The sequence below is a fragment of the Schistocerca cancellata genome, chromosome 5 (assembly GCF_023864275.1).
Source record: "Schistocerca cancellata isolate TAMUIC-IGC-003103 chromosome 5, iqSchCanc2.1, whole genome shotgun sequence".
Taxonomy (NCBI): Eukaryota; Metazoa; Arthropoda; class Insecta; order Orthoptera; family Acrididae; genus Schistocerca; species Schistocerca cancellata.
This window is the reverse complement of record NC_064630.1, coordinates 9734216-9761846: the sequence shown is the minus strand read 5'-3', so window position 1 is coordinate 9761846 and position 27631 is coordinate 9734216. Positions and strand designations below refer to the sequence as shown.

At 45.6% G+C, this 27631-nt stretch overlaps 1 protein-coding gene across 1 annotated transcript in view; it reads right to left on the bottom strand.

Moving 5' to 3' along the window:
- Window positions 1–402: 402 nt before the first annotated feature.
- The window catches only part of LOC126187738 (discoidin domain-containing receptor tyrosine kinase B-like), a 71392-nt gene continuing 44163 nt past the window's right edge, over window positions 403–27631 (bottom strand). Inside the window, exons 6-11 of the mRNA XM_049928988.1 lie at window positions 24739–24930; window positions 17405–17538; window positions 14656–14854; window positions 6618–6758; window positions 624–790; window positions 403–426 (exon numbers count right to left, since the gene is read on the bottom strand). Coding sequence (XP_049784945.1) covers window positions 403–426; window positions 624–790; window positions 6618–6758; window positions 14656–14854; window positions 17405–17538; window positions 24739–24930 — 857 coding nt within the window. The remainder of the gene's footprint in view (window positions 427–623; window positions 791–6617; window positions 6759–14655; window positions 14855–17404; window positions 17539–24738; window positions 24931–27631) is intronic.

The following is a 27631-nucleotide window of genomic DNA, read 5'->3' as shown; positions in this document are numbered from 1 at the left end:
TCCTCTCTGTTTCGCTCAACACCACTTATTTTGCTGCCTAAATAGCAAAACTCATCTACCACTTCCATTCTTTCGTTTTCTACTATAATTCCCCCAGCATCGCGTGATGTAATTCGACTACATTTCATTATCCTTATTTTGCTTTTGTTGACGTTGATTTTACATCCTTCTTTCAAGACACTGTCCACTCTTTTCAACTGTTGTTCCCTTTGGTATCTATGCCAGAATTAAATAATTATAGAGACAGAAAATAAGTTGTGGTACTGACCGGCGAAGTCGTGGCTCTTGGAGGGCGCGAGGAGGCAGCCGTACTCGTGTTGTGCGGAGAGCAGCTTGTAGGGCTCGTGGTAGACGCTCGAGTTCTCGCTGTCGTCGCCGTTGCTTCCGCTGGCACTGGCGCTGTCATCGCCGCGGCCGCCGTACAGGCTGCAGACGGCGGCGTGCGGCGCGGGGGAGGCGCGCCTGGGGGCGGCGGGGGCGGTGGGGGCGGCGGCCACCCTGGCGTGGCCGGCCACCCCCAGCACGCGCGCCAGCACCGGCGGCGTCGACAGCTGCAGGCCGCGCATCGAGACGCCGCCCCCGGCCGCCGCGCGCGGCAGTCCGCCGCCGGACGCCGCCCCCGCCGCCGCCGTGAAGCCGCCGCACGGCTTGCCCGCCAGGAGCGCCACCTTCTGGCGGCCGCGGCGCACCACCACCACGGCGGCCCCCGCCAGAGCCAGCAGCATCAGCGACGCCAGCCCGCCCGCCACCAGGCCCACGTACGCCTGCTGCGAGCCCGTCGCGTTTGTCGCTGCCAACCGTGGGTACAGTCAGAAAGTAGAATCTAGTACAGTTGTCAAAAAATGTCTAAGAGAGTAAAGAAGAATCGGTTGGCTGGACATATTGTGAGCCACAAAGGACTTGTACGTTTGATAATGTTACAAGTTCGAGGGGAGAGGGGTAAAATTGAGGAGGGACAAAAAGGATGGTTACAATAAGCAGGTGAAATGGATGGAGAGTTGAGGAGGCCTGCAATGGATAGTCTAGCGTGGAGAGGGGAGTCAAAGCAAGCTTCTTTCAAAATGGTTCAAATGGCTCTGAGCACTATGGGACTTAACGTCTGAGGTCATCAGTCCCCTAGAACGTAGAACTACTTAAACCTAACTAACCTAAGGACATCACACACATCCATGCCTGAGGCAGGATTCGAACCTGCGACCGCAGCGGTCGCGCGGTTCCAAGCTTCTTTGCTCCAGTACGAAATTCGAATGATTAGGTCGACTCTCTCGGCACAACCTACTATTGTGTCACTACGAACAACAATTTATGAAGAACTGTGCAACTCTTATTACTGTTCTCACACACTGTTGCGCGAAGATGGAGGACGAGTGACACAAACAGTCATGCACTTGTTGTAGGTAAGCTAACTATTAATTTAACCTCAACGGTATCTCAGAGTTTGCAGCCTTATCGGTTATCTGTTACTGATCTTATGGTATTCAGTCCCAAGATTGCTTTGATGCCCCTTTCCACGCTAGGCTATCCGTTGCAGGCCTCCACAACTCTCCATCCACTTCACCTGCATACTGTAACCATCCTTTGTTCTCCCTCCTCAATTTATCCAATAAAAGAAATTGCGGTAGAAAATGATATAAATAAGGTCTTTGGAACAGTTACTAATTGGTTTTCTATGAATGTCTTGCTCTGAACTTTGAAAAGACACAGTACATCCAATTTTCTGCTGCAAAAAGTATAATTCCTACAGTAAACGTAACACATCAAAAGAAGTCAGTAGCCAGGGTAGAGCATACTAAGTTTTTGGGTGTACGGATAGATGAGAATCTTAATTGGAAAAGTCATATTTTGGATCTCCTAAAGCGACTAGGTTCAGCAACTTTTGCAATCAGAATAATTGCCAATTTTGAGGATGTAGAAATTAGTAAGGTAACATACTTTGCATACTTCCACTCTATGATGTCATACGGAATCCTATTCTGGAGCAACTCAACACTTAGGGAAAGGTATTCACTGCTCAAAAGAAAGTAGCTACAATAACGTGTGGGGTTCATAGTAGCACATCTTGTAGGCATCTCTTTAAAAGGTTAGGAATTCTTACAACTGCTTCACAGTATATTTACTCAGTAATAAAACTTTTTCTTAACAACATGGACCAGTTTAAAATCAACAGCGATATTCATGATTACAATACCAGAAAAAAGAAAGACCTACACTATCCTTTACTTATCTTTGGCACAGAAAGGGGTAAAATATGCTGCTATGAAATTTTTTCATAAATTACCAGATGAAATAAAATATCTGACTGACAGCAGTAATAGTTCGAAAAACAAATTGAAATCATACCTCCTTGACAACTCCTATACCATAGATGAATTCTTGAATAGAGTAAATAAATGTGGAGATATAATATATGTATTTTGTGCCATTTAAGGGAATGGGATAGACAATAGAAGTATCTGTGTATAACACTATAATGAAAAAAAAAACTTGTTTCGTGTGCGCAGTTCTTGTGCATTTCACATGTTCCACATGATAACGGTTTCTCCATGCTATTGATCAATGGAACACGTCACTAACTAACTAACTAACTTCACCCCCCTCCTCTCACACTTACCTACATTATCAAATTTACGACCCGTTTGTGGCTCACAATATCTCCTGCCAACCGATTCTTCTTTACTCAACTTCTGACATAAATTTGTATTCTCAACCATTCTTTTCCGTATCTATTCTCTTCTTAGTTCTTCGGCCTCTTTTTCCCACAGTCAGAGCCATTCAGTGTACATAGTGTAAGTAAATTCGTACTACGTATAACATATACTGTGTTTTGCGACTGTAACAGTGTCTAATTCAAACCAAACGTGTTTCATTTTAGTTTAAAGCGTCTTCAGTGGTCAGGTTCTTTTGTATCTTACGCCGTCCTTTCCCTTCTTCTACAGTTATGAGTTAAATTTTAGCACACAGATTTTTCATTAACACAAAAGCGTGCATATATTTTGTGTCAGTGAAGCACTCCGTGCTAAAATCTACCATGTATGTACGGAACGAATGGCGGAAGAAACAAAAAACAAAACAAAAAAACCTTGAACACAGAGGATGCTCTAAAATAAAGCGTTACGCTTTTACTCTTCATTACAAAAGACGCATTTAATCAAAATATCTGCTCAGTACTACTGCATCTCTTACTAGATTTACCTAACTAACCTTCAGCATTGTTCCGTAGAACCACATTCATTCTCTCAATGTCTGAACTGTTTACCGCCCACGTATCACCTTCGCCCAAGGTAACACTGTAAAAAAAATTTTGAGACGAGGAACTGTAACACTCAAATTTACAAGAGAAGTTAAGAAATCTCTCTTTTTTTTTCGAAACGCTTTCCTTGCTACAGTCAATCTGCATTTTATATCCGCTATATTCTTGCCTTTACTGTACTTCCCAAATAGCATAAACAGTCTACTATGATCAGCTTCTCGTTTCCTAATCTAATGTCTTCACCACCGCCTAATTTAATTTGACCACATTCCGTACTCCATTTTACTTTGGTTCTTTTTCATCTCTTATCCTGTTTTAGAAACATTATACTTCATCCAATTCCTGTACTACGTTCTTTGCTGTCTCTGATAGAATTACGTTAAAGTTTTTATTTTCGCTCATTCAACTTTAATGCCCTTTCTACGTTTCTGCTTGCTTTCTTTTATTGTAATCTGATTTCTGTACAAGGTGTAAACAACTTTTTCCTCCCTATATTTTATCCCTGCTACCTTCATAATTGCAAAGAGTGTGATCCAAAAAACATTGTCAGAACCTTCGTCAAAATCTAGACATGTAACAAATTCAGATTTCCCTCTCTTCAACCTATCTTCTAAGATAAGCCCTAGGGTGTGTATTGGCTCGCAGGGTCCTACATTTCTCCGAAATCCAAACTGATCTTCCGGAGGTCAGCTTCCGCCTGATTTTCCATCCTAGTTATAGATTAGTCTGGTCTCTGAAGTCATACGCGTCCATTGTGATTGTGCCTTCGGTACGACTACATGAATCGCTGAGGCACGCAAATCACCCTATCTCTGCAATGTTCGTGCTTCATGGGGGCAACGATATCTGCAGCGCGACTAATGTAAGTCTGTGGTTGCCAGAGTGTATTTGCAGGAGGCAGTGTTAGCAGCTTCCTACCAGACACCCCTTCACAGTGTTCTGCGTGTACCTACACAACAGGCACCACTGCCAGTTTGTGCAGATCGAGGTGAAACTGCTATGGCAGGCAGTTGGCCTCTACCACTAGAGTCGTTGAAACATCGATCACAAAGTCATTTTCTCCGACGTGTGGTGAGTCCGGGGGCCAACAAAGTCTGCCGGAAATCATCATACTCATAATACACACTAAAATGTGATACACAGACGCAAATGTATGAAATAGTACTTTCTGCGCTGAACTACAACATACACTCCTGGAAATTGAAATAAGAACACCGTGAATTCATTGTCCCAGGAAGGGGAAACTTTATTGACACATTCCTGGGGTCAGATACATCACATGATCACACTGACAGAACCACAGGCGCATAGACACAGGCAACAGAGCATGCACAATGTCGGCACTAGTACAGTGTATATCCACCTTTCGCAGCAATGCAGGCTGCTATTCTCCCATGGAGACGATCGTAGAGATGCTGGATGTAGTCCTGTGGAACGGCTTGCCATGCCATTTCCACCTGGCGCCTCAGTTGGACCAGCGTTCGTGCTGGACGTGCAGACCGCGTAAGACGACGCTTCATCCAGTCCCAAACATGCTCAATGGGGGACAGATCCGGAGATCTTGCTGGCCAGGGTAGTTGACTTACACCTTCTAGAGCACGTTCTGTGGCACGGGATACATGCGGACGTGCATTGTCCTGTTGGAACAGCAAGTTCCCTTGCCGGTCTAGGAATGGTAGAACGATGGGTTCGATGACGGTTTGGATGTACCGTGCACTATTCAGTGTCCCCTCGACGATCACCAGTGGTGTACGGCCAGTGTAGGAGATCGCTCCCCACACCATGATGCCGGGTGTTGGCCCTGTGTGCCTCGGTCGTATGCAGTCCTGATTGTGGCGCTCACCTGCACGGCGCCAAACACGCATACGACCATCATTGGCACCAAGGCAGAAGCAACTCTCATCGCTGAAGACGACACGTCTCCATTCGTCCCTCCATTCACGCCTGTCGCGACACCACTGGAGGCGGGCTGCACGATGTTGGGGCGTGAGCGGAAGACGGCCTAACGGTGTGCGGGACCGTAGCCCAGCTTCATGGAGACGGTTGCGAATGGTCCTCGCCGATACCCCAGGAGCAACAGTGTCCCTAATTTGCTGGGAAGTGGCGGTGCGGTCCCCTACGGCACTGCGTAGGATCCTACGGTCTTGGCGTGCATCCGTGCGTCGCTGCGGTCCGGTCCCAGGTCGACGGGCACGTGCACCTTCCGCCGACCACTGGCGACAACATCGATGTACTGTGGAGACCTCACGCCGCACGTGTTGAGCAATTCGGCGGTACGTCCACCTGGCCTCCCGCATGCCTACTATACGCCCTCGCTCAAAGTCCGTCAGCTGCACATACGGTTCACGTCCACGCTGTCGCGGCATGCTACCAGTGTTAAAGACTGCGATGGAGCTCCGTATGCCACGGCAAACTGGCTGACACTGACGGCGGCGGTGCACAAATGCTGCGCAGCTAGCGCCATTCGACGGCCAACACCTCGGTTCATGGTGTGTCCGCTGTGCCGTGCGTGTGATCATTGCTTGTACAGCCCTCTCGCAGTGTCCGGAGCAAGTATGGTGGGTCTGACACACCGGTGTCAATGTGTTCTTTTTTCCATTTCCAGGATTGTAGATAGATAGATATTATTGACTGCATTATGTGAATCAACATCTTTCGGTCCACCATCAGCACACCTTTCTTATATCTCCCAATTGCCATTTACACCGTAGGAGATCGTAGTAATGTACACTATGCACAATTTATGCTACACTAGACCACAAAAGGTATGTTTCGAAACTTTGGCGATCTTTGATCACATTTTAAGTACCGTACTATGGTATCCAGATATCTAGCGCTCTTAAATAGAATTTTTTTTTGCCTACTCGAAGCCAACTACTTTAATTAATTTCCTAGTCGCTATACCGTCATTTCAGCAGTATCCAGATAATATTTAACGGATCTCACACGTCTGTGCATGCATACTACTGTGAAACTGCAGGCATTCACTTCTTACCTAGAACCAGTGCGGCCTCTTGACTTAAATTATATGAATGGGGTTTTTATAACTTAATTCATATGGTATTACACATTTAAGTGATCATTAGAAACAGATATTTCGTTCCAAATTATTCTCTTATAAATTACAGTATTAATTAACTGTGATATCGTGGGAATTTAAACTGTTATGGGATTTCAGTTACTAGAGATTTCACAACAAATGGTACATACGTAGCGTGCAGAAACTGCAATACGGAAAATAAATACTTATTCGTTGTGATGAACACACAGCTAATCTCAAAGCTATCTTTATGAGAAAGGGATGGTACATAAATATTTTTCAAACTGGCTTCGTAACGGGTCGCATAGAAGTTGTTGAGTTACTCACCAGGTGCTATCTCCTTGCGCTTCTGAGCTGGCTTCTCCGTCGGTATTTCAGAATCTAGGGTGTTTATCTCTTCTAGAGCGCTGTCCTGTTGGTAAAACATCTGTTCCAGGTAGAGCTGCGAAACGTTGCGAGGTACAGGCACTGAAAGAGAGAAGGCGAAAAAAAGTACTTTTTAGTGACACTTGTCCAAGAAGTTAGCACCTTGTGATTCGCCTCTCATCTTAGAAGTGGGATCATAATTTTGAACTCTAATCTCCACAAAGTACGGCTGCCTATGGGGTGCTAGATCCTCAGATAACCGAAACTGCGTGTAATTAAAACACTTAGGTCGGTTCTTTTACGTAAAGAGATGGCCTACCTCCCTCTCTCTGGTTTGTTTAGTCGATTCCAACCTCCCGTGATCCCATGAACTAAAGCACCTCGCTTACTTCTGTCCTGCACTCTCTCCCGCAGACTTCTTGAGTTGGAATCCATTACTTCTGTGACGCAATCGATCCATGTCATTCTTTACCGACTTCTTCTCCTTGTCCTTTTGTTCTTACCCAGCATTAACGTCTTTACCAGAGAATCATTTCTTATCATAATACCTCCAACTAGATCAGTTTCTCTTTCAGTATCAGACCTTCCAAGGACCAATGTGGTTCTATTTGTTGTAATACTGACCAATTAGCTCTCTTTGTAGTCCATAGAACAAAGGAGTTTCGTGCAGCACAGAAAGTTGAATGGAGCCCATCGTTAAGGCCTAGGTCTCATATCTGTACCTCACAAATGGAAACACAGGGAATAGCCGTTATTATAAGGGTCTTGTTGTTAAAGTTGTATTTCTACCCTTTAAAATACCGCCAAGTTGTAAATTAAAAGTATTAAATATAATCGAGTAATTCTTTGTTCCACAAGAGCCCGCCTACTCTTCAACAACGAATGAAAAATGAGGATGAAGTAAGTCGACTCAGACGGAGGGCAGGAGCGAGGCAAGCTGTCTGGAAGTGTCGTTTTTATCGTCCAGCTGCGACGAGAGTGTGCGATGAAGCTCTCCAAAGCGGTATTAGTCTCTGGCCTTTCCTAAGACTCATACGTAGTCTAAACCAAAATTTCGCTTGAAATGCGACATGGTAGGATATTTGCACTATTACCTGTTGTGTAAATAGGAACTGAATCTTAGCTACTACATGGACTGTTATTTTAAGTAGCCATATTTACACTGTGTACGACCTCTGCAATGTAGAAACGAAATGGGCAAATTCAGCTAGTAGATTTCACTGTTCCTTACAGGATGATTTCGAATTCGATAGCTGGCATAACAAAAAATTGGCATCTCCAGCTCGAATTCGAATACTGTATGATAAACTTAATTTTGAGGAGGCAAGAGGCTCTCTTTCGGTGACAGGCTTTCACTGTAGTCTAATTTTACGTCTGTAATATTTACAAAATAGGAGGTAAAGGAAAGGATTCGGTTTTCTTTATGTATTGCTTAAAATATTTAGGACAGCTCTTTCTTTCACTTGCTCTGTTTTAACCCTGAACAAATTCACATTCACACAGATGAAGCTCCATATTTTATTTGTGGAAAATATTACCCCGGATTTGAAATAAAAATACTCCTCCTCCTCCGGTCCTGACCAACGTTTTCGGGCGGTTTTCTTGGCTGTGACGCATATGCCACAAGTGGAAATCGCTTCACAAAAATTTCCCATTGGAGGCCCACCCATGAGGACTACTAAGCCTCCTGTACTTCAGGTACTTGGTGATTCATTGGTGCGTCACTATGCCAAGAGTCCGCCTCTAATTTGTGGAGGTTGCGAATCAAAAGTATTAAAAATAATCGTGTAATTCTTTGTTCCACAAGACCCCACCCACTCTTCAGCAGGGAATGAAAGAGGAGGAAAAAATAAATGTTAAGAATGACATTCTGTTGTGAAATTTTCATGAGACTAGTTAAAATTTTTCAGCTGTATTCGTGCGTAAATATTTTGATAGTACATTTCATAGAACGTGGAACTTACTGGGGGATTAAAACTAGTGGAGCTGGACTCGAACCAGGGTCCTCTGCCTTTAGAGGAAAAATGCTCTGCCGACCGATCCATCCAAGAACCACTTCCGATCCGCCCTCACAGACCTTAATCTCCTGCCTACCACACATCACAGAAGTCCTCTTGCATACCTAGCAGGACTAGCACTCCTGGAAGAAACGACATTGCTGGTACAAGCCTTAGCCACTGGCAAGGGGACTGTTTCCCAGAATGAGTTTTCGCTCTTCAGCGGAGTATGCGTTGATCTGAAATTTCCTGGCAGATTAAAAGTGTGTGCCGGAAGGGGAGTGGAATCTTCGATCTTCGTATTTTGCGGCAAGACTTCTAATGACTGAGCTATCCAAACACGACTCAAAGGTCCCAGGTTGAATTTCCAGTCCAGAACGCAGTTTTAAGGTATTTGTAGTAACTACATAACTATCTCCTTCATTTCTTGGTAAACGGCTTAGGGTGCCGCATAGAAATTACATGAAACACATTAGGTTAAAAGCAGTAACAGAAGTCCTCTGCAAAGTGCAGTAGTGGAAATCGGCATACAGGCATGGGTATCTGCACGAAAACTAATGATATCGGTTGCAATAGTTGCGTATAATGTCTGTGCAATAGTACTGAATCCAATACACCGACAAATGCGGTCAAATGGTATCGAATTTGTTGTCAGTATTAGTGTATACAGGGTGAGTCGGTCTGTGGAATCGATTCGTCAGTATTTGATGTGGTTTTCGAAATACATCCAGCGGTAATGTTAGGTGACTCACCCTGTATAACAAGATGTAAGAAGCCTGTTAATGTGTTTGTATGTTGGCAGGGCTACGCAGTGCTCTGTATTGATACCACTGGCAGCGCTGTGCGCCCTCTGTAGGAGACTCTGTGGCTGGTCGGACTCGCAGTCAGAGGTTAATAGCCAGCTGTGATGGAGGTTGGATGTTAACAGTTAGCAGTGATGGAAGCTAGAGGTTTGAAGTGTTATCGCAAGCAGATGATCTGGACGTGTGTCCGTCATGGAGATGCAATCTTGTTGACGATTATACAGGGTGAGTCACCTAACGTTACCGCTGGATATATTTCGTAAACCACATCAAATACTGACGAACCGATTCCACAGACCGAACGTGAGGAGAGGGGCTAGTGTAATTGGTTAATACAAACCATAAAAAAATGCACGGAAGTATGTTTTTTAACACAAACCTACGTTTTTAAAATGGAACCACGTTAGTTTTGTTAGCACATCTGAACATATAAACAAATACGTAATCAGTGCCGTTTGTTGCATTGTAAAATGTTAATTACATCCGGAGATATTGTAACCTAAAGTTGACGCTTGAAACCTCCGACGTTCAGTTGCGTGTTGTAACAAACACTTCATTGCAGGGGCCCAAACAGCTGTAACATACATCGCGTTTCTACAGAATGATCTGCCAACGTTGCTCGAAAATGTCCCACTGGAAACGCGTCGACGTATGTGGTATCAGCATGATGGTGCACCTACACATTCCGCAATTAACACTAGGCTCACCCTTGACAGGATGTTCGACGGGCTTCTTTCTGTGGGGTACGTTAAAGAAGAATGTGTACCGTGATGTGCCTACCACCTCAGAGGATATGAAACAACGTATTGTGGCAGCCTGCGGCGACATTACACCAGATGTACTGTGGCGTGTACGACATTCATTACGCCAGAGATTTCAATTGTGTGCAGCAAATGATGGCCACCACATTGAACATCTATTGGCCTGACATGTCGACACACTCTATTCCACTCCGTAATTGAAAACGGAAACCACGTGTGTACGTGTACCTCACCATTCATGGTAATGTACATGTGCGTCAGTGAAAAAGACCAATAAAAAGGTGTTAGCATGTGGACGTAATGTGCTGTTCCAGTCTCATCTGTACCTAAGGACCATCACCGTTCCATTTGGATCCCTACGTAATTCGGTGCTCTCCGATACACACGATCGAACAGCGGAAGAGTGGTACTCAAGCGTCAACTTTAGGTTACAATATCTCCGGATGTAGTTAACATTTTACAATGCAACAAACGGCACTGATAAGGTATTTCTTTATATGTTCAGATGTGCTAACAAAACTAACGTGGTTCCATTTTAAAAAACGTAGGTTTGTGTTAAAAAACATACTTCCGTGCATTTTTTATGGTTTGTATTAACCAATTACACTAGCCCCTCTCCTCACGTTCGGTCTGTGGAATCGATTCGTCAGTATTTGATGTGGTTTTCGAAATACATCCAGCGGTAATGTTAGGTGACTCACCCTGTATAACAAGATGTAAGAAGCCTGTTAATGTGTTTGTATGTTGGCAGGGCTACGCAGTGCTCTGTATTGATACCACTGGCAGCGCTGTGCGCCCTCTGTAGGAGACTCTGTGGCTGGTCGGACTCGCAGTCAGAGGTTAATAGCCAGCTGTGATGGAGGTTGGATGTTAACAGTTAGCAGTGATGGAGGCTAGAGGTTTGAAGTGTTATCGCAAGCAGATGATCTGGACGTGTGTCCGTCATGGAGATGCAATCTTGTTGACGATTATACAGGGTGAGTCACCTAACATTACCGCTGGATATATTTCGTAAACCACATCAAATACTGACGAATCGATTCCACAGACCGAACGTGAGGAGAGGGGCTAGTGTAATTGGTTAGTACAAACCATAAAAAATGCACGGAAGTATGTTTTTTAACACAAACCTACCTTTTTTAAAATGGAACCCCGTTAGTTTTGTTAGCACATCTGAACATATAAAGAAATACCTTATCAGTGCCGTTTGTTGCATTGTAAAATGTTAATTACATCCGGAGATATTGTAACCTAAAGCTGACGCTTGAGTACCACTCCTGCGCTGTGTATCGTGTGTATCGGAGAGCACCGAATTACGTAGGGATCCAAAGGGAACGGTGATGGACCTTAGGTACAGAAGAGACTGGAACAGCACATTACGTCCACATGCTAATACCTTTTTATTGGTCTTTTTCACTGACGCACATGTACATTACCGTGAGGGGTGAGGTACACGTACACGCGTGGTTTCCGTTTTCAATTACGGAGTGGAATAGAGTGTGTCCCGAAATGTCAGGCCAATAGATGTTCAATGTGGTGGCCATCATTTGCTGCACACAATTGCAATCTCTGGCGTAATGAAAGCCGTACACGCCGCAGTACATCTGGTGTAATGTCGCCGCAGGCTGCCACAATACGTTCATATCCTCTGGGGTTGTAGGCACATCACGTTACACATTCTCCTTTAACGTACCCCACAGAAAGAAGTCCAGAAGTGTATGATCAGGAGAACGGGCTGGCCAATTTATGCGCCCCCCACGTCCTATGAAACGCCCGTCGAACATCCTGTCAAGGGTCAGCCTAGTGTTAATTGCGGAATGTGCAGTTGCACCATCATGCTGATACCATATACGTCGACGCGTTTCCAGTGGGACATTTTCGAGCAACGTTGTCAGATCATTCTGTAGAAACGCGATGTATGATGCAGCTGTTTGTTACAACACGCAACTGAACGTCGGAGGTTTCAAGCGTCAACTTTAGGTTACAATATCTCCGGATGTAATTAACATTTTACAATGCAGCAGACGGCACTGATTACGTATTTGCTTATATGTTCAGATGTGCTAACAAAACTAACGTGGTTCCATTTAAAAAAACGTAGGTTTGTGTTAAAAAACATACTTCCGTACATTTTTTTTGGTTTGTATTAAACAGTCACACTAGGCCCTCTCCTCACGTTCGGTCTGTGCAATCGGTTCGTCAGTATTTGATGTGGGTTACGAAATATATCCAGCGGTAACGTTAGTCGACTCACCCTGTATAATGTTTGGAACTGGATGTCACGGAAGATTATATATTTTTTTTTAACTGGATGTAACATTATTAAAGTATTTTGCTACATACATTGTTTGCTGTGCAAAAAGTCTTTCTTTTGCTAACCACATGCCTGTTAGTAGTTAGAGCCAACAGTAGTTAGAATGTTTTATTTAGCTGACTGTATTGGTGCTTGCTATATCTCTGTATTTCGTGTAATGATTTTCTATGAGGTAAGTGACTTACAAAATGTATGGGTTATTGTTAGGATTTCTTCTCATTCAGGGCAATTCTTTTGTGTTAGGTAATAGTCAGATCGGGTTATCCTTGAATATTATGGATATTAAATGAATAAGTTTGAGTTTTATTTGTCAGGAATAATTCTGTAGGTCAGAAATGAAATTAAAAATTCAAGTAAAGGGACAGTACGTCAACTTCAGTCAGCAATTTCAGAATTAAATAGCGTAGAAGTTTCACCTGCTTAGTTATTCCAGTCCAAGTAAATACACTCCTAGAAATGGAAAAAAGAACACATTGACACCGGTGTGTCAGACCCACCATACTTGCTCCGGACACTGCGACAGGGCTGTACAAGCAATGATCACTCGCACGGCACAGCGGACACACCAGGAACCGCGGTGTTGGCCGTCGAATGGCGCTAGCTGCGCAGCATTTGTGCACCGCCGCCGTCAGTGTCAGCCAGTTTGCCGTGGCATACGGAGCTCCATCGCAGTCTTTAACACTGGTAGCATGCCGCGACAGCGTGGACGTGAACCGTATGTGCAGTTGACGGACTTTGAGCGAGGGCGTATAGTGGGCATGCGGGAGGCCAGGTGGACGTACCGCCGAATTGCTCAACACGTGGGGCGTGAGGTCTCCACAGTACATCGATGTTGTCGCCAGTGGTCGGCGGAAGGTGCACGTGCCCGTCGACCTGGGACCGGACTGCAGCGACGCACGGATGCACGCCAAGACCGTAGGATCTTACGCAGTGCCGTAGGGGACCGCACCGCCACTTCCCAGCAAATTAGGGACACTGTTGCACCTGGGGTATCGGCGAGGACCATTCGCAACCGTCTCCATGAAGCTGGGCTACGGTCCCGCACACCGTTAGGCCGTCTTCCGCTCACGCCCCAACATCGTGCAGCCCGCCTCCAGTGGTGTCGCGACAGGCGTGAATGGAGGGACGAATGGAGACGTGTCGTCTTCAGCGATGAGAGTCGCTTCTGCCTTGGTGCCAATGATGGTCGTATGCGTGTTTGGCGCCGTGCAGGTGAGCGCCACAATCAGGACTGCATACGACCGAGGCACACAGGGCCAACACCCGGCATCATGGTGTGGGGAGCGATCTCCTACACTGGCCGTACACCACTGGGATCGTCGAGGGGTCAATGAATAGTGCACGGTACATCCAAACCGTCATCGAACCCATCGTTCTACCATTCCTAGACCGGCAAGGGAACTTGCTGTTCCAACAGGACAATGCACGTCCGCATGTATCCCGTGCCACCCAACGTGCTCTAGAAGGTGTAAGTCAACTACCCTGGCCAGCAAGACCTCCGGATCTGTCCCCCATTGAGCATGTTTGGGACTGGATGAAGCGTCGTCTCACGCGGTCTGCACGTCCAGCACGGACGCTGGTCCAACTGAGGCGCCAGGTGGAAATGGCATGGCAAGTCGTTCCACAGGACTACATCCAGCATCTCTACGATCGTCTCCATGGGAGAATAGCAGCCTGCATTGCTGCGAAAGGTGGATATACATTGTACTAGTGCCGACATTGTGCATGCTCTGTTGCCTGTGTCTATGTGCCTGTGGTTCTGTCAGTGTGATCATGTGATGTATCTGACCCCAGGAATGTGTCAATAAAGTTTCCCCTTCCTGGGACAATGAATTCACGGTGTTCTTATTTCAATTTCCAGGAGTGTATATATTAAAAAGCTTCACCTGGCGACCCTGCCAGGATACGCACCTGGAATGTCGCTGGTGCAACAGTGTGAATGATTGATTCGGCCCTGCTGCGCGAGTACTGGGAATGCTTTAATTTTGGACACCAGTGTATGTTTGTGGAACCCTACCTTTCCACCAGTATCCTCTACCATACAATCTTCCATACAACAGCTACCGTTATCTACAAGATTAACATATGGGAAGAGCGCCGGTGTGGCGCTGCTGTACAACTCACTCGAGTCCAGAGCGAGCTCGCTGACGAGCAGCCAGGCGTCGGCGAAGTGCAGCTGGAGGCGGACGAAGCGCGCGACGCGCTGCTGGAGTGGCACGCTCACGTTGACGGTGGCCTCGGCGGGCGCCGGCGTGGGCCGCCGCAGCGCCGGCTGGAAGTGGCGCCCGTCCAGGCTCAGCTGCACCGACACCTCGCAGAACACCTGCGCAGCACAGCGGCGGGCCGAGCGTCACGACTAGCGGGCACACAGTACCGCGGCTTCCAGCCTGACCAACGACTCACCTGGCTGGTCGCCGCTTACAAGGGATGCGAGACCGACAACCAAGTGGTCAAATCAAGGAGGGAGTACGCTTACTGCAAGGAATGCAAGACCAACAACCAAGTGCTCATATCAAGGAGGGTGTACGCTTACAGCAAGGAATACAAGACCAACAACGATGTGCCCAAATCGAGGAGGGTGTATGCTTACTACAAGAAATACAAAACCAGCAACCAAGTGCTCAAATGAAGGAGGGTGTACACTTACTACGAGGAATACAAGACCAACAGCCAAGTGCTCATATGAAGGAGGGTGTACGCTTACAGCGAGGAATACAAGACCAACAACGATGTGCCCAAATCAAGGAGGGTGTTTGCTTACAGCAAGGAATACAAAACCAACAACAAAGTGCTCAAATGAAGGAGGGTGTACACTTACTATGAGGAATACAAGACCAAAAACCAAGTCCTTCGATCGCGGAAGGTGTACACTTACTACAAGAAATACAAGACCAACAACCAAGTGCACATATCAAAGGGGGTGTACACTTACCATAAGGAATAAAAGACCAAAATCCAAATGCCTAAATCAAGGAGGGTGTACACTTACTATGAGGAATACAAGACCAACAATGATGTGCCCAAATCGCGGAGGGTGTATGCTTACTACAAGGAATACAAACCAGCAACCAAGTGCTCAAATGAAGGAGGGTGTACACTTACTATGAGGAATACAAGACCAACAACCAAGTCCTTGGATCAAGGTGGGTGTACACTTACTACAAGAAATACAAGAGCAACAACCAAGTGCACATAACAAAGGGGGTGTACACTTACCATAAGGAATAAAAGACCAAAATCCAAATGCCTAAATCAAGGAGGGTGTACACTTACTATGAGGAATACAAGACCAACAACCAAGTGCTCAAATCAAGGACGGTGTAGCACAGATACCTAGTCTTTCGCTTCTGTTGTTCAATCTATATCTTGAAGAAGCAATCAGGAAAATAACAGAAAGGTTGAAGATTGGGATTAAAAGATGTTCATGATAAGATTCGCTGATGACATAGCTGTCCTCACTGAAAGTGGAGAGTAATTACAGGATCGTTTGAATGGAATGAACAGACTAATATGTGCAGAGCTTGGATTGATAGTAAACAGAGGCAATATCAAAGTGATGAAAAGTTGTAGAAATAAGAAGAGGAACATCAAAATGGGTACCACAATGTAAGGTTTTCTGCCAGCTTGGAAGCAAAATAACACATGACGGTCGAAGCAAGGAGGACTGCTAACGAAAACCCTTGCATACACAATACGTTCCCAGATACGTCGGTGGCTAGATGTGTTCTTGAGTATATTTTACTCCTAGTGTTCATTAGCGAGACAGGCGTCCTCAGGAGCTCTCTAGGGAGATCTGTATGACCGCGCCTTTTCTCTACGTACGTAAATGATCTGACAGACTGGGCGAGCAAAAATCTGCAGCTATTTGTTCATGACACAGTAGTATACTGATTGTAGAAGAATACGGCGACACAGATATGCTTACTGTTTGGTGAGACGAGTTGCAGTTTGCCGTAAATGTGTAGAGATGTAAGTTAATGCAGTTGAGTGGGAAAAACAATCCTCTAAATTTCGAATACAGTTATTAGTGATGTAATACTTGGCACAGCTACGGCGATTAAATATTTAGGCGAACGTAGGAAGTCGATAGCAAATGGAAAAAGCATCTAATGATTGTATGAGGCAAGGTGAATGGTCCACTTTGGTTTATTGAGAGAGTTTTAGGAAATTGTAGCTCATCTATAAAGAAGACCATATATCGAGCACCAGTGCGACCATTCTGGAATACTGCTCGGATCAATGGAAGACATAGAATCACTTCAGGCGTGTGCTCCTACGTTGTTATTAGCAGGTTCCATCAACGCGAGATTATTGCCGAGATGCATCGTGGACACAAATGCGAGTATCTGCACGGAAGACGAAGTTCATGTCTCGAAATACAATTGAGAAAATTTAGAGAAGTGCCATTTTCAGCTTACTAAAGAACGATTCGACAGCTGCCAACGTAAATCTTGGGTAAATACCATGGAGACAAGATAAGAGCAATTGGAGCTGGTACAGAGGCATATAAATAGTCGTACTTCCCTCGGTGCAGTGGTGGATGGAAAAGAAAAGGAAGTGACAAGCTGTGCTACAAGATATCCTCTGTCATGCACCACACGGTGGATTGCGGATTATGTATGTAGGTGAAGACCGTTCAATATTTGACTTTTTAAATCTGTTTCGAAGATGCTTAGAACATGTAATCTTGCTGTGTATTTGCCTTTCTCTTTATTCAACTTCCTTATCTTCAGATTTATTTAATGGTATAGTTCAAATTTAAGTAATTAAATATGTTTATAGCAGTTTTATAGTACGAATAATATTTCTCTTACACAGGGAAACTGCTTACAGTGTTGCTTGCATGTAGCGTTTCAGAGCTGAACGTCCTTACCTGGATGCCGTGCTCGGGTTTGTGCAGGGCGTGTATCTGGATGGCGGTCAGTTCCCGCGGCCCGTCCAGCTCCAGGTCCACATCAACGGGCTGGCCCTGGTGTGTCGCGTTGTGCCAGCCAACCCACCGCCAGTCTGAGCAGACAGAGAAGGGGGTTTCGTTTTTAATGAGCTTCCCACTCAGTGTCACAACCGCTGTCAAATCTGCACGTGTACGTCAGGAGACACCTCTTATAAACCGAAAACAATGAACAGTCGATCATGTTTTGTGGGCGACAGGAACTCCATAATAATATGTAATGAATAAATTGATAATGCTCATCCCATTCATCCCTCCTCCCCACACTCTCCGCCTGGTTCTTCCTCCCTCACGTCTCTGTCTAACGTCACCTACTTCCTTTCTTTGCCCTCTGCTCCTCCCCCCACTGTCTGACCATTTCCCCATCCCCTTCTCTCCGTCCATCTCTTCTCCCTCCCCTCAAATCTGTATCCTTCTTCCTCCTCTCTCTCTGTCCATCTCGTCCTCCCACCATCTCTCTCTACTTTATCACCCACATACAAACAGAAAATCGGGGTTCTTAATCCCACAGTATTTCTCTACAGATCGTAATTAATATGTGTACTAAATTTGGCCAAAACCGTTCCAGGAATTTAGAATGAGCCTTTTACCCGTGGATTTGCGCACATACACAAATCAAATATATTTTACTATACACTGATCAGCCTGAACATTATCACCACAGACCTACTATCTACACTCCCGGAAATGGAAAAAAGAACACATTGACACCGGTGTGTCAGACCCACCATACTTGCTCCGGACACTGCGTGAGGGCTGTACAAGCAATGATCACACGCACGGCACAGCGGACACACCAGGAACCACGGTGTTGGCCGTCGAATGGTGCTAGCTGCACAGCATTTGTGCACCGCCGCCGTCAGTGTCAGCCAGTTTGCCGTGGCATACGGAGCTCCATCGCAGTCTTTAACACTGGTAGCATGCCGCGACAGCGTGGACGTGAACCGTATGTGCAGTTGACGGACTTTGAGCGAGGGCGTATAGTGGGCATGCGGGAGGCCGGGTGGACGTACCGCCGAATTGCTCAACACGTGGGGCGTGAGGTCTCCACAGTATATCGATGTTGTCGCCAGTGGTCGGCGGAAGGTGCACGTGCCCGTCGACCTGGGACCGGACCGCAGTGACGCACGGATGCACGCCAAGACCGTAGGATCCTACGCAGTGCCGTAGGGGACCGCACCGCCACTTCCCAGCAAATTAGGGACACTGTTGCTCCTGGGGTATCGGCGAGGACCATTCGCAACCGTCTCCATGAAGCTGGGCTACGGTCCCGCACACCGTTAGGCCGTCTTCCGCTCACGCCCCAACATCGTGCAGCCCGCCTCCAGTGGTGTCGCGACAGGCGTGAATGGAGGGACGAATGGAGACGTGTCGTCTTCAGCGATGAGAGTCGCTTCTGCCTTGGTGCCAATGATGGTCGTATGCGTGTTTGGCGCCGTGCAGGTGAGCGCCACAATCAGGACTGCATACGACCGAGGCACACAGGGCCAACACCCGGCATCATGGTGTGGGGAGCGATCTCCTACACTGGCCGTACACCACTGGTGATCGTCGAGGGGACACTGAATAGTGCACGGTACATCCAAACCGTCATCGAACCCATCGTTCTACCATTCTTAGACCGGCAAGGGAACTTGCTGTTCCAACAGGACAATGCACGTCCGCATGTATCCCGTGCCACCCAACGTGCTCTAGAAGGTGTAAGTCAACTACCCTGGCCAGCAAGATCTCCGGATCTGTCCCCCATTGAGCATGTTTGGGACTGGATGAAGCGTCGTATCACGCGGTCTGGACGTCCAGCACGAACGCTGGTCCAACTGAGGCGCCAGGTGGAAATGGCATGGCAAGCCGTTCCACAGGACTACATCCAACATCTCTACGATCGTCTCCATGGGAGAATAGCAGCCTGCATTGCTGCGAAAGGTGGATATACACTGTACTAGTGCCGACATTGTGCATGCTCTGTTGCCTGTGTCTATGTGCCTGTGGTTCTTTCAGTGTGATCATGTGATGTATCTGACCCCAGGAATGTGTCAATAAAGTTTCCCCTTCCTGGGACAATGAATTCACGGTGTTCTTATTTCAGTTTCCAGGAGTGTATATAAGACCAGGTGACGGCAGCGTCAACTGGCGAGGAATGACTGCTAGTCAAACACACGCATGATGCGTGTAGTATCAGTGAGCATGCTGTCATTGTGTAGAATGTGGAAGGCGCACGATCTATCTGAGTTTGACCGAGGGCATATTGTGATGATCCGGAGGCTCGGCACGAGCATTTAGGAAAGTGAACGACTTATCAGGTGTTCGAGGAGACCCGTGGTGAATAAGATCAAGACTTGGTGAAACCAAAGTGAAAGCAGGTCCAGATGTGGGGTTGGGGGACCACACCCACAATACAGATGTGCGACATAGGCTGGGCAGACTGACAAAACAGGACAGGCGGTAAAGTAAGGTGGAACTAACGTCCGACATTAATGCTGGGCAGAGTAGAAGTGCATCTGAACACACAGAGCACTGACCATTTCCGAACCATGATCCTCCGCAGCCGACGATCCATGCAGGTGAGCATGTTAATACCACGACATCAGGAACTACTACTGAAATGGGCGCGTGACCATCGGCACTGGACATTGGCGCAGTGAGAGAGAGCTGCATGGTCTGATGAATCGCGATACCTTGTTCATCACGCCGATGGGAGGGCGTGAATCGCTCGTCTTCCAAGGGAACAGCTGCTGGACGCCTGTTCTGTGGAACGGAGACAAGTTGGTGGCGGCTGCTTTACCCTCTGGGGAACATTCACGTGGGAATCCACGGGTCCAGTGGAAGCTTGTGGAAGGCACCTGACGACCAAGAAATATCGTACACTGGTTGCAGATCACGTACCCCCGTTCATGACGAACATGTTTCCCGACGGCAGTGGCATTTTTCATCAAGATAATGTGCCGTCTCACAAGGCCAGGATTGTGATTGTGAGATTCGAGGAACACAGTGGTGAGTTGGAATTGATGTGGTGGCCCCCCAGCCCGCCAGATCTGAACCCGACCGAACACATCCGGGATGTGGCTGGACGTGGCGTCAGAGCTCATCGCTGCCTACCCGGATTTCGCCGCAATTAGGTGACTTGTGGGTGGAGATGTGGTGCCAACTCCCTCCAGCGACCTACAAAGACATCGCCGCTTCCAGGCCAAACGTGTCGCCACTGTTATCCGCGCTGATGGTGGGTTAGGTTGGTGATCGTTACATTCTGGCTGATCAGTCTATATTTTAATATCTTTGACACGTATTTGTGTAGATACTTCACCTGTACACCTAGTGAATTTGGCCCTGCATATCATTTTCACGCCCCTCAGTGTGTCGGCAATGATGTTGCTGGTAGATCTAGTGGTAAGTGTGGCTACTGTCTGCGAAATGTGTTGTCTTTAGAGTTATTATTAAAGAAGAGATAAGTTAAAAAGTCATGCGTGATGTGACAGTTTATCACTCATCTCATTACCTGTCGTTGTATCTCCTGAACCATGAGTTGTACAGTGATATATTTCTGCAGGTACACTCAGCGACATACAGAGTCATTCAAAATTCATGTTACACACCTCTGGACTCCGCAGAGGGGAGTCAGTAGCCCACGTTTTACACAGGAACCCACGTCAGGAAACGTCATCCAACAACGCTACAGTGCGACAAAGTTATTGGCGCCGGCGCCTGTAAATTATGTATATAAACGGTGATTCCGTGATGATGTTACAAACTTTCTAGGATGGTTGAGAAGAACAAATCTATGAATCTGAGATAAAAGTCGCTTTACCGGAAATGAACGAGCCGAAAGTTAGAGGCTAATACCGTTCTGATACCTCGACAGCGAAATACATGTACTGGTGCTGTTGTAGCTGTTGTAGCTAAGATCGTAGGGTAGGCAACTTTCAGTGACAGCAAAGAAATTGTCCAGTAAACATGCTCTTTAAAATGCATTCCTGGACCACTCTGAGGGCTTTTTCATCTTCGCTACTGTGAATCACATGCCCTCTATTGACCAATGCTCGTAGCCCTAAAGGTATGATTTTTAGAAAAAAAAATGGTTCAAATGGCTCTGAGCACTATGGGACTTTACATCTATGATCATCAGTCCCCTAGAACTTAGAACTACTTAAACCTAACTAACCTAAGGACAGCACACAACACCCAGTCATCACGAGGCAGAGAAAATCCCTGACCCCGCCGGGAATCGAACCCGGGAACCCGGGCGTGGGAAGCGAGAACGCTACCGCACGACCACGAGATGCGGGCTGATTTTTAGAACCGATGTTTACGTTTTTCTTGCTTTGTTACATACTACCACCTCTGAAAGTTGTCTACCCTACAATCCTAGCAACAAGAGTACCAGTACGTGTCTTCCACTATCAGAGGTTTCAGATCAGTACTCACGTGTTACTTTCGACTCTTTTGTTTCCAGTAGAGGGACTCTTATCTCAAATTGTTACCTTTATCCTTCTCCATCATCTCCCAAAGTTTGTAATGTCATCCAGAATTACCATGTGTATAAATACATTTACAGGCGCAGGCGCCTACAAATTTGACGCTCTGTAGTGTCGTTGTATGACGTTTCCGGACATGGGTTCCTGTGCAAAACTTGATCTACTAACTCCCCTCTACAAACTCTATAATCTGAAGTGTGAATTATGAAACACCCTGTATGTGCTTACTGTCTGTGAAGTGTGTTGCTAGTAGAGTTAGCAGTAAAGAAGTAACAAATTAAAACGTCATGCTTTATGTGACAGTTTTACCGCATGAGTAACGAAAATGTTTCAAGCGATAAACTTTTATCCTTTCTTCACCTTCTGGGGGTTGTAAGCGAGGAAAAGTTTGGTAAAAGTTCGAAATTATGTTCAAGTCCTCTCATTCTCAAATAGTGGATGCATCAAATATGGGTAATAGCGCGTTGTAGGCAATAATGCCCTCACCCCTTTGACATATAGGCAGTGCATACACCAAGAGCAATTCTTTCCAGATGGCAAGTCATGTATGTGACAAGTTTGATGGTTCAAATGGCTTTGAGCACTTTGGGACTTAACATCTGAGGTCATCAGTCACCGAGAACTTACAACTACTTAAACCTAACTAACCTAAGGACATCACGCACATCCATGCCTGAGGCAGGATTCGAACCTGCGACCGTAGCACTCGCGCGGTTCCAGACCGGCCATGTCTGACTGAAATCGGTCCAGTAGCTTAGGAGAAGATATGGAAGATACGTACATACTTAGGTACATACTCGTACATAGAGATACGTACATCCAGGTTTATTTTTTGTTGGGAGTCGGAAGTCTTCTGGCTCGAGCATGGCATTTCTGATCTTATTAAATGTATTGATTTTCGACATGAATAACACCATATCACGACCGCTTCCATTCATTTTTTCTGGGTTTCATTACAGACAGTAATTCACTTATGTACAATGGTGCACTCCATACGTACATTTTCAAAAATTTATTTTCTGTACTGAGACATTAGTAGACTTCTGTTAAGTAGGAATGTTCTGTTACCCTGTGCTACACTGCTGTGTGTGTCCTACTTGCTTCGTCGACCAAGTGTAATTTTGCTTGCAAGGCGGGAGAATTTTCTCGGTATTGTATTGCTTGACTCCGAATTTTAATGCTATTTCGTTAATCTCATTAATGTTGTTCATTAGTGGTTTCGCTTTCTTTTGACTTATTTTCAATACATATTCTGTACTCAGCAGACAGTGTATTTTTGTTTTCTGTATGCTTTTTATTTTTTTTACAAGTCCAGTGGTATTTCGTGAGTTTCTGTGAGGATGGTAAAGTCATCAGCGAATCTTATCATAGATTTTTTTCAGCCGGAATTTTAATCATATCTTTGAAACATTCTTTTATTTCCGTCATTGTTTCTTTGATTTGTAGACTGGGAAATAAAAAGGACATATTGCATGCTTGCGTTAGGCTCCTTTTATAGGAGCACTATGCAACTTGTTTGCAGTTCTTATTGATCTGTGTTGATTCTTGTACGTACTATATATTACACCTCTGTCATTACAGCTTAAACCTGTTCCACGGATCTTGCGCCATTTAAGTCTTGCTTCCATTATCAAAGATTGTTTTTACTTTTCCTGAAGCCAAAGGATCATCTCTTACAGATCCTCAGCTTTCCTTCCCAGTATTCTGCATATTATTCTAGCCAGCAACTCGGATGTATGAGCTGTTAAACTGACTGTGCGATTGCTCTCGTATTTATCTGTGTTTGATATCTTCGGTACTGGACGATATTGTTCAGGAAGTCCAATTGTACGTGCCCATTCTCGTAGATTCTGTACCGTAACTAGATAATTTTTTGGTGGCCAATATCCGTAGTGGTTTTAGAGATTCCGAAGCAGTGTTGTCCATGGCTCTTGCCTCTATGTCTAACTGCAGGTTTTCCAAAGTCTTTCTTTTAGACAGTGACTGTATCATCTGTCTCTCCCAAATCGACACCCATTCCTTCTCCATTAAGCCGCGCGGGATTAACCGAGCGGTCTATGGGACGTGGCAGTCATGGACTGTGCGGCTGGTCCCGGCGGAGGTTCGAGTCCTCCCTCGGGCATGGGTGTGTGTGTGTTTGTCCTTAGGATAATTCACGCTAAGTAATGTGTAAACTTAGCGACTGATGACCTTAGCTGTTAAGTCCCACATTTGAACATTTTTTTCCCCAATAATGATTATCCTAAATTTAACACTTCCACCTAACCGTTCTCTTCACCGAACGAGGTTGTGCACTGGTCAGCACGCTGGACCCGCATTCAGGTGGAAGACGGTTGAAATTCTCGTCCGGCCATCCTGACTTAGGTTTTCCGTGATTTCACTAAAATCGCTCTTGGCTAATCTCGGGATGGTTCCTTTGAAGAGAGCGCGGCCGATTTCCTTCCCCACCCTTCCGTAATCCGAGCTACTGGTCAATATCTCTAATGGCCTCGCTGTCTACGGGACATTAAATACAAATCTCCCTCGCTACCCCCCCCCGCCCCTCCCGCCCCCCCCCCCCCCCCGCCACCCGTCCTGCTTTCTTCTCTGCGTTTAACACCTGATTTTCTTTTGCCTTTTCCATTTTGAGGCCCTTGCTTTTAATATTTTGACGGAAGTTATTTGAGTGTGATAGATGCCACCTTGCCCTTCATTAGACTATTTCCTTTTTCAATTTCTTCCCATTTTTCGTGCGACCACTTCTCTTCCATTTACTAGCCAGACAGTGAAGAGGACGGGGCTACTCACCGGGCCTCCAGGCGAGTCCTCTGCCGGCCCCGTCGTCCTCGGGGTTGGCGGGAGCGATGCGGCCGTCGACGAGCTGCCCGAGGCCGGCGGCGACGAAGCGGCCGTCCCTGACGCCGTCGTAGCTGAGGTCCTCCAGCTGCTGCCCGTCCGACCAGCGGTCGCCCTTCGGAGTCACGTAGCTGAAGATGCCCTCTGCGAAATCACAGGCCGCTCATGCTGGCGATGTACAGGGAGGCAATTACTGAGGTGCACGAAGAAAAAGCGTAAATTACAAACTACGGAGTGCACACAGTTACTCAAATTTAAAAATCACTACAGGTATCCGTATTTACGTTATGACACCTACGGTATGCCTGTCATCATTGGCGACGATGTCGCGCAGACGAATAGCGAAATTCTACGTGACCCGCTGAAATGTCGGAACATCGATGCTGTCGACGACCTCGTAAATGGCTGTCTTTGGCTCGGTAATGATTTCGGGGTTATTGCTGTACACCTAGTCTTTAATACAGCCCCACAAAAAGAAGTCGCATGGGTTCAGATCTGGAGAATATGGCGGCCAAACGAGGCCCATGGCAGTGGCCTCTGGGCACCCCAGAGCCAGAATGCGGTCGCCAAAGTGTTCCTCCAAAACATCAAATACTCCCCTGCTTCGATGGGATCCAGCTCCATCTTGTATACACAACATGTTGTCGAAACCGGGGTCACTTTGGCTAATGGGGGATGAAATCATCTTCCAAAGTCTTCACGTACCGTTCGGTAGTCACCATGCCATTAAGGGGCTCCGGAACGCCCTATACTTGCAATGTTAAAATAACGCTTATAAATTACATCTTTCCTCACAAAGTATTTGAGGTAGGAAGTTGAAATTTTTACAGATTATTTATTGGAATATGGGCTACAACTTAACACAGGGATTTAACAAAATTTTAGTTCAGTTATTAAAGATGATTTTTTTCAATTGTAATGAAAATTCACAACATTTTTTGCAATTTTTTATTTATATATTCAAAAATATACAGTTTTTTGGAAAAAGGCTGTGTTAAATTATGCAGAAGGTACTGTGTAACATTTACTGAAAGTTTGAAACAAATATGTTTGGAAGATCCTTAGAAAACATGTAATTAGTATGAGAAAATAAAAGTTTTGGGAATCGAGCGACAAAGATTGGATTAACTTTTTAGTGCATTCCAGGTCCATAGGATGGATTATCTTCATCCTCTGCAAACTCCTCCTCCAGTTTCCTCTTGTTCCTCCTCCTGTTTACTCTTGCTTGTATTTCTAGACTCTTTACAGCCCTGTCTGCAGCCCGAAGGCGTTCCTTGTCTAAAGCAAGCATCGCTCGTACCATGTTAGAACCTATCTTCATTCCCATATTTCTAAATACCTTGCACCTTACAATGTTGCCATCATTGAAACTCGCCACAGCATCATACACACCAAAGTGAAGTGTTTCTATTCCAACAAATACAGTCTTGGGGATTCTCGACCATATAACACTATTTATACTTTCATTGGGGTTTTGAGTTTTTCCGTGAATACACTTTTTCAACAGTTCAGGTGCTGCTAAGTCTCTGAAAATAGGTTTAGCCACAACACATACTTTATCTCACATCACTAAAATGTACCTGATGAACACGGACGTTAACAATAACACCATTTGACAGCAGTTTAACAGCGCCACAGTGGGTCACGCCCATGTAGAACACATTTCAAAAAAAAATTAAAAATAGTTGTCGTCTTCGGAATTGAATAAATTATGTATCTATTAAAAGGTAATAGTCTGCAGATTCAGAAAACGCATAAAAGTAAAAATTGAACTTTTCATGATTTTGAGCCTTTCCGGAGCCCCTTAAGGAATATCGCACCGATCATTCCGTGACTGGAAATTGCAATTGCACACCACGCAGTCACCCGTCGAGGGTGAAGAGAGTTCTCGATCGCAAAATGCGTATTCTGAGTCCCTGAAATACGCCGGTTTTGCTTATTGACGAATCCATCCCAATGAACAACTCCGGACATTGGATGGAGGTAAATTTATCATCGAAATGAAAGTCGGCGTCCTCGCTAAACCAAACCATACTACGCATAGTAATGTCCACCATACCACGCGGCCAGTTGTGCAGTTTGAACGTCCTAAAGCTAACCGTTCAGGAGTTATGACGTTTTTCTTTTATACAGTTCACTAACTGTCACCCTATATCTGGATGAAAACTGTACACGACTTTACCAGCTTTGGTCCAATTTCTTGCAGAATTTTCACTCAAAGATTTTTCTACATGTGTATCACTGAAACTTCCTGGCAGAAGGTAGGAGACGAGATACTGGCAGAAGTAAAGATGTGAGTTCCGGCCGTGAGTCGTGCTTCGGTAGCTCAGATGGTAGAGCACTTGCCCGCGAAAGGCAAAGGTCCCGAGTTCGAGTCTCGGTCGGACACACAGTTTTAATCTGCCAGGAAGTTTCATATCAGCGCACACTCCGATGCAGAGTGAAAATCTCATTCTGGATGTGTATCACTGTTTGCACTAGATTTAATTTGCTCATATCCTTAAGCTTAAGAAGAAACAAATAGGGATTTTTTAGCTCTTTCTCATACGTGAAATTTGCATTTGAAAGACCGTACTAGTTTAGGATATAGGATGTCTATAGAATAATTGAAGTCAAGGTAACCAAAAAACCCCATTATCAGAATGAACGAGCAGGTATTTTGACGCTAAGTTTAAAGCAATTCGCTCCTAAGTTGCTGACTTGAAGATTGTATGAAGCTTTAAGTCCTACCACTCATCTTAGAATACAAATTAACGAAAGGAAAATTCTTTGTTTATAGCACAAACCCATTTAGAGTTGTGAAAGTTAGACAATATGAAAGGAAAGCAGTGGTTGAGAAAGGAGT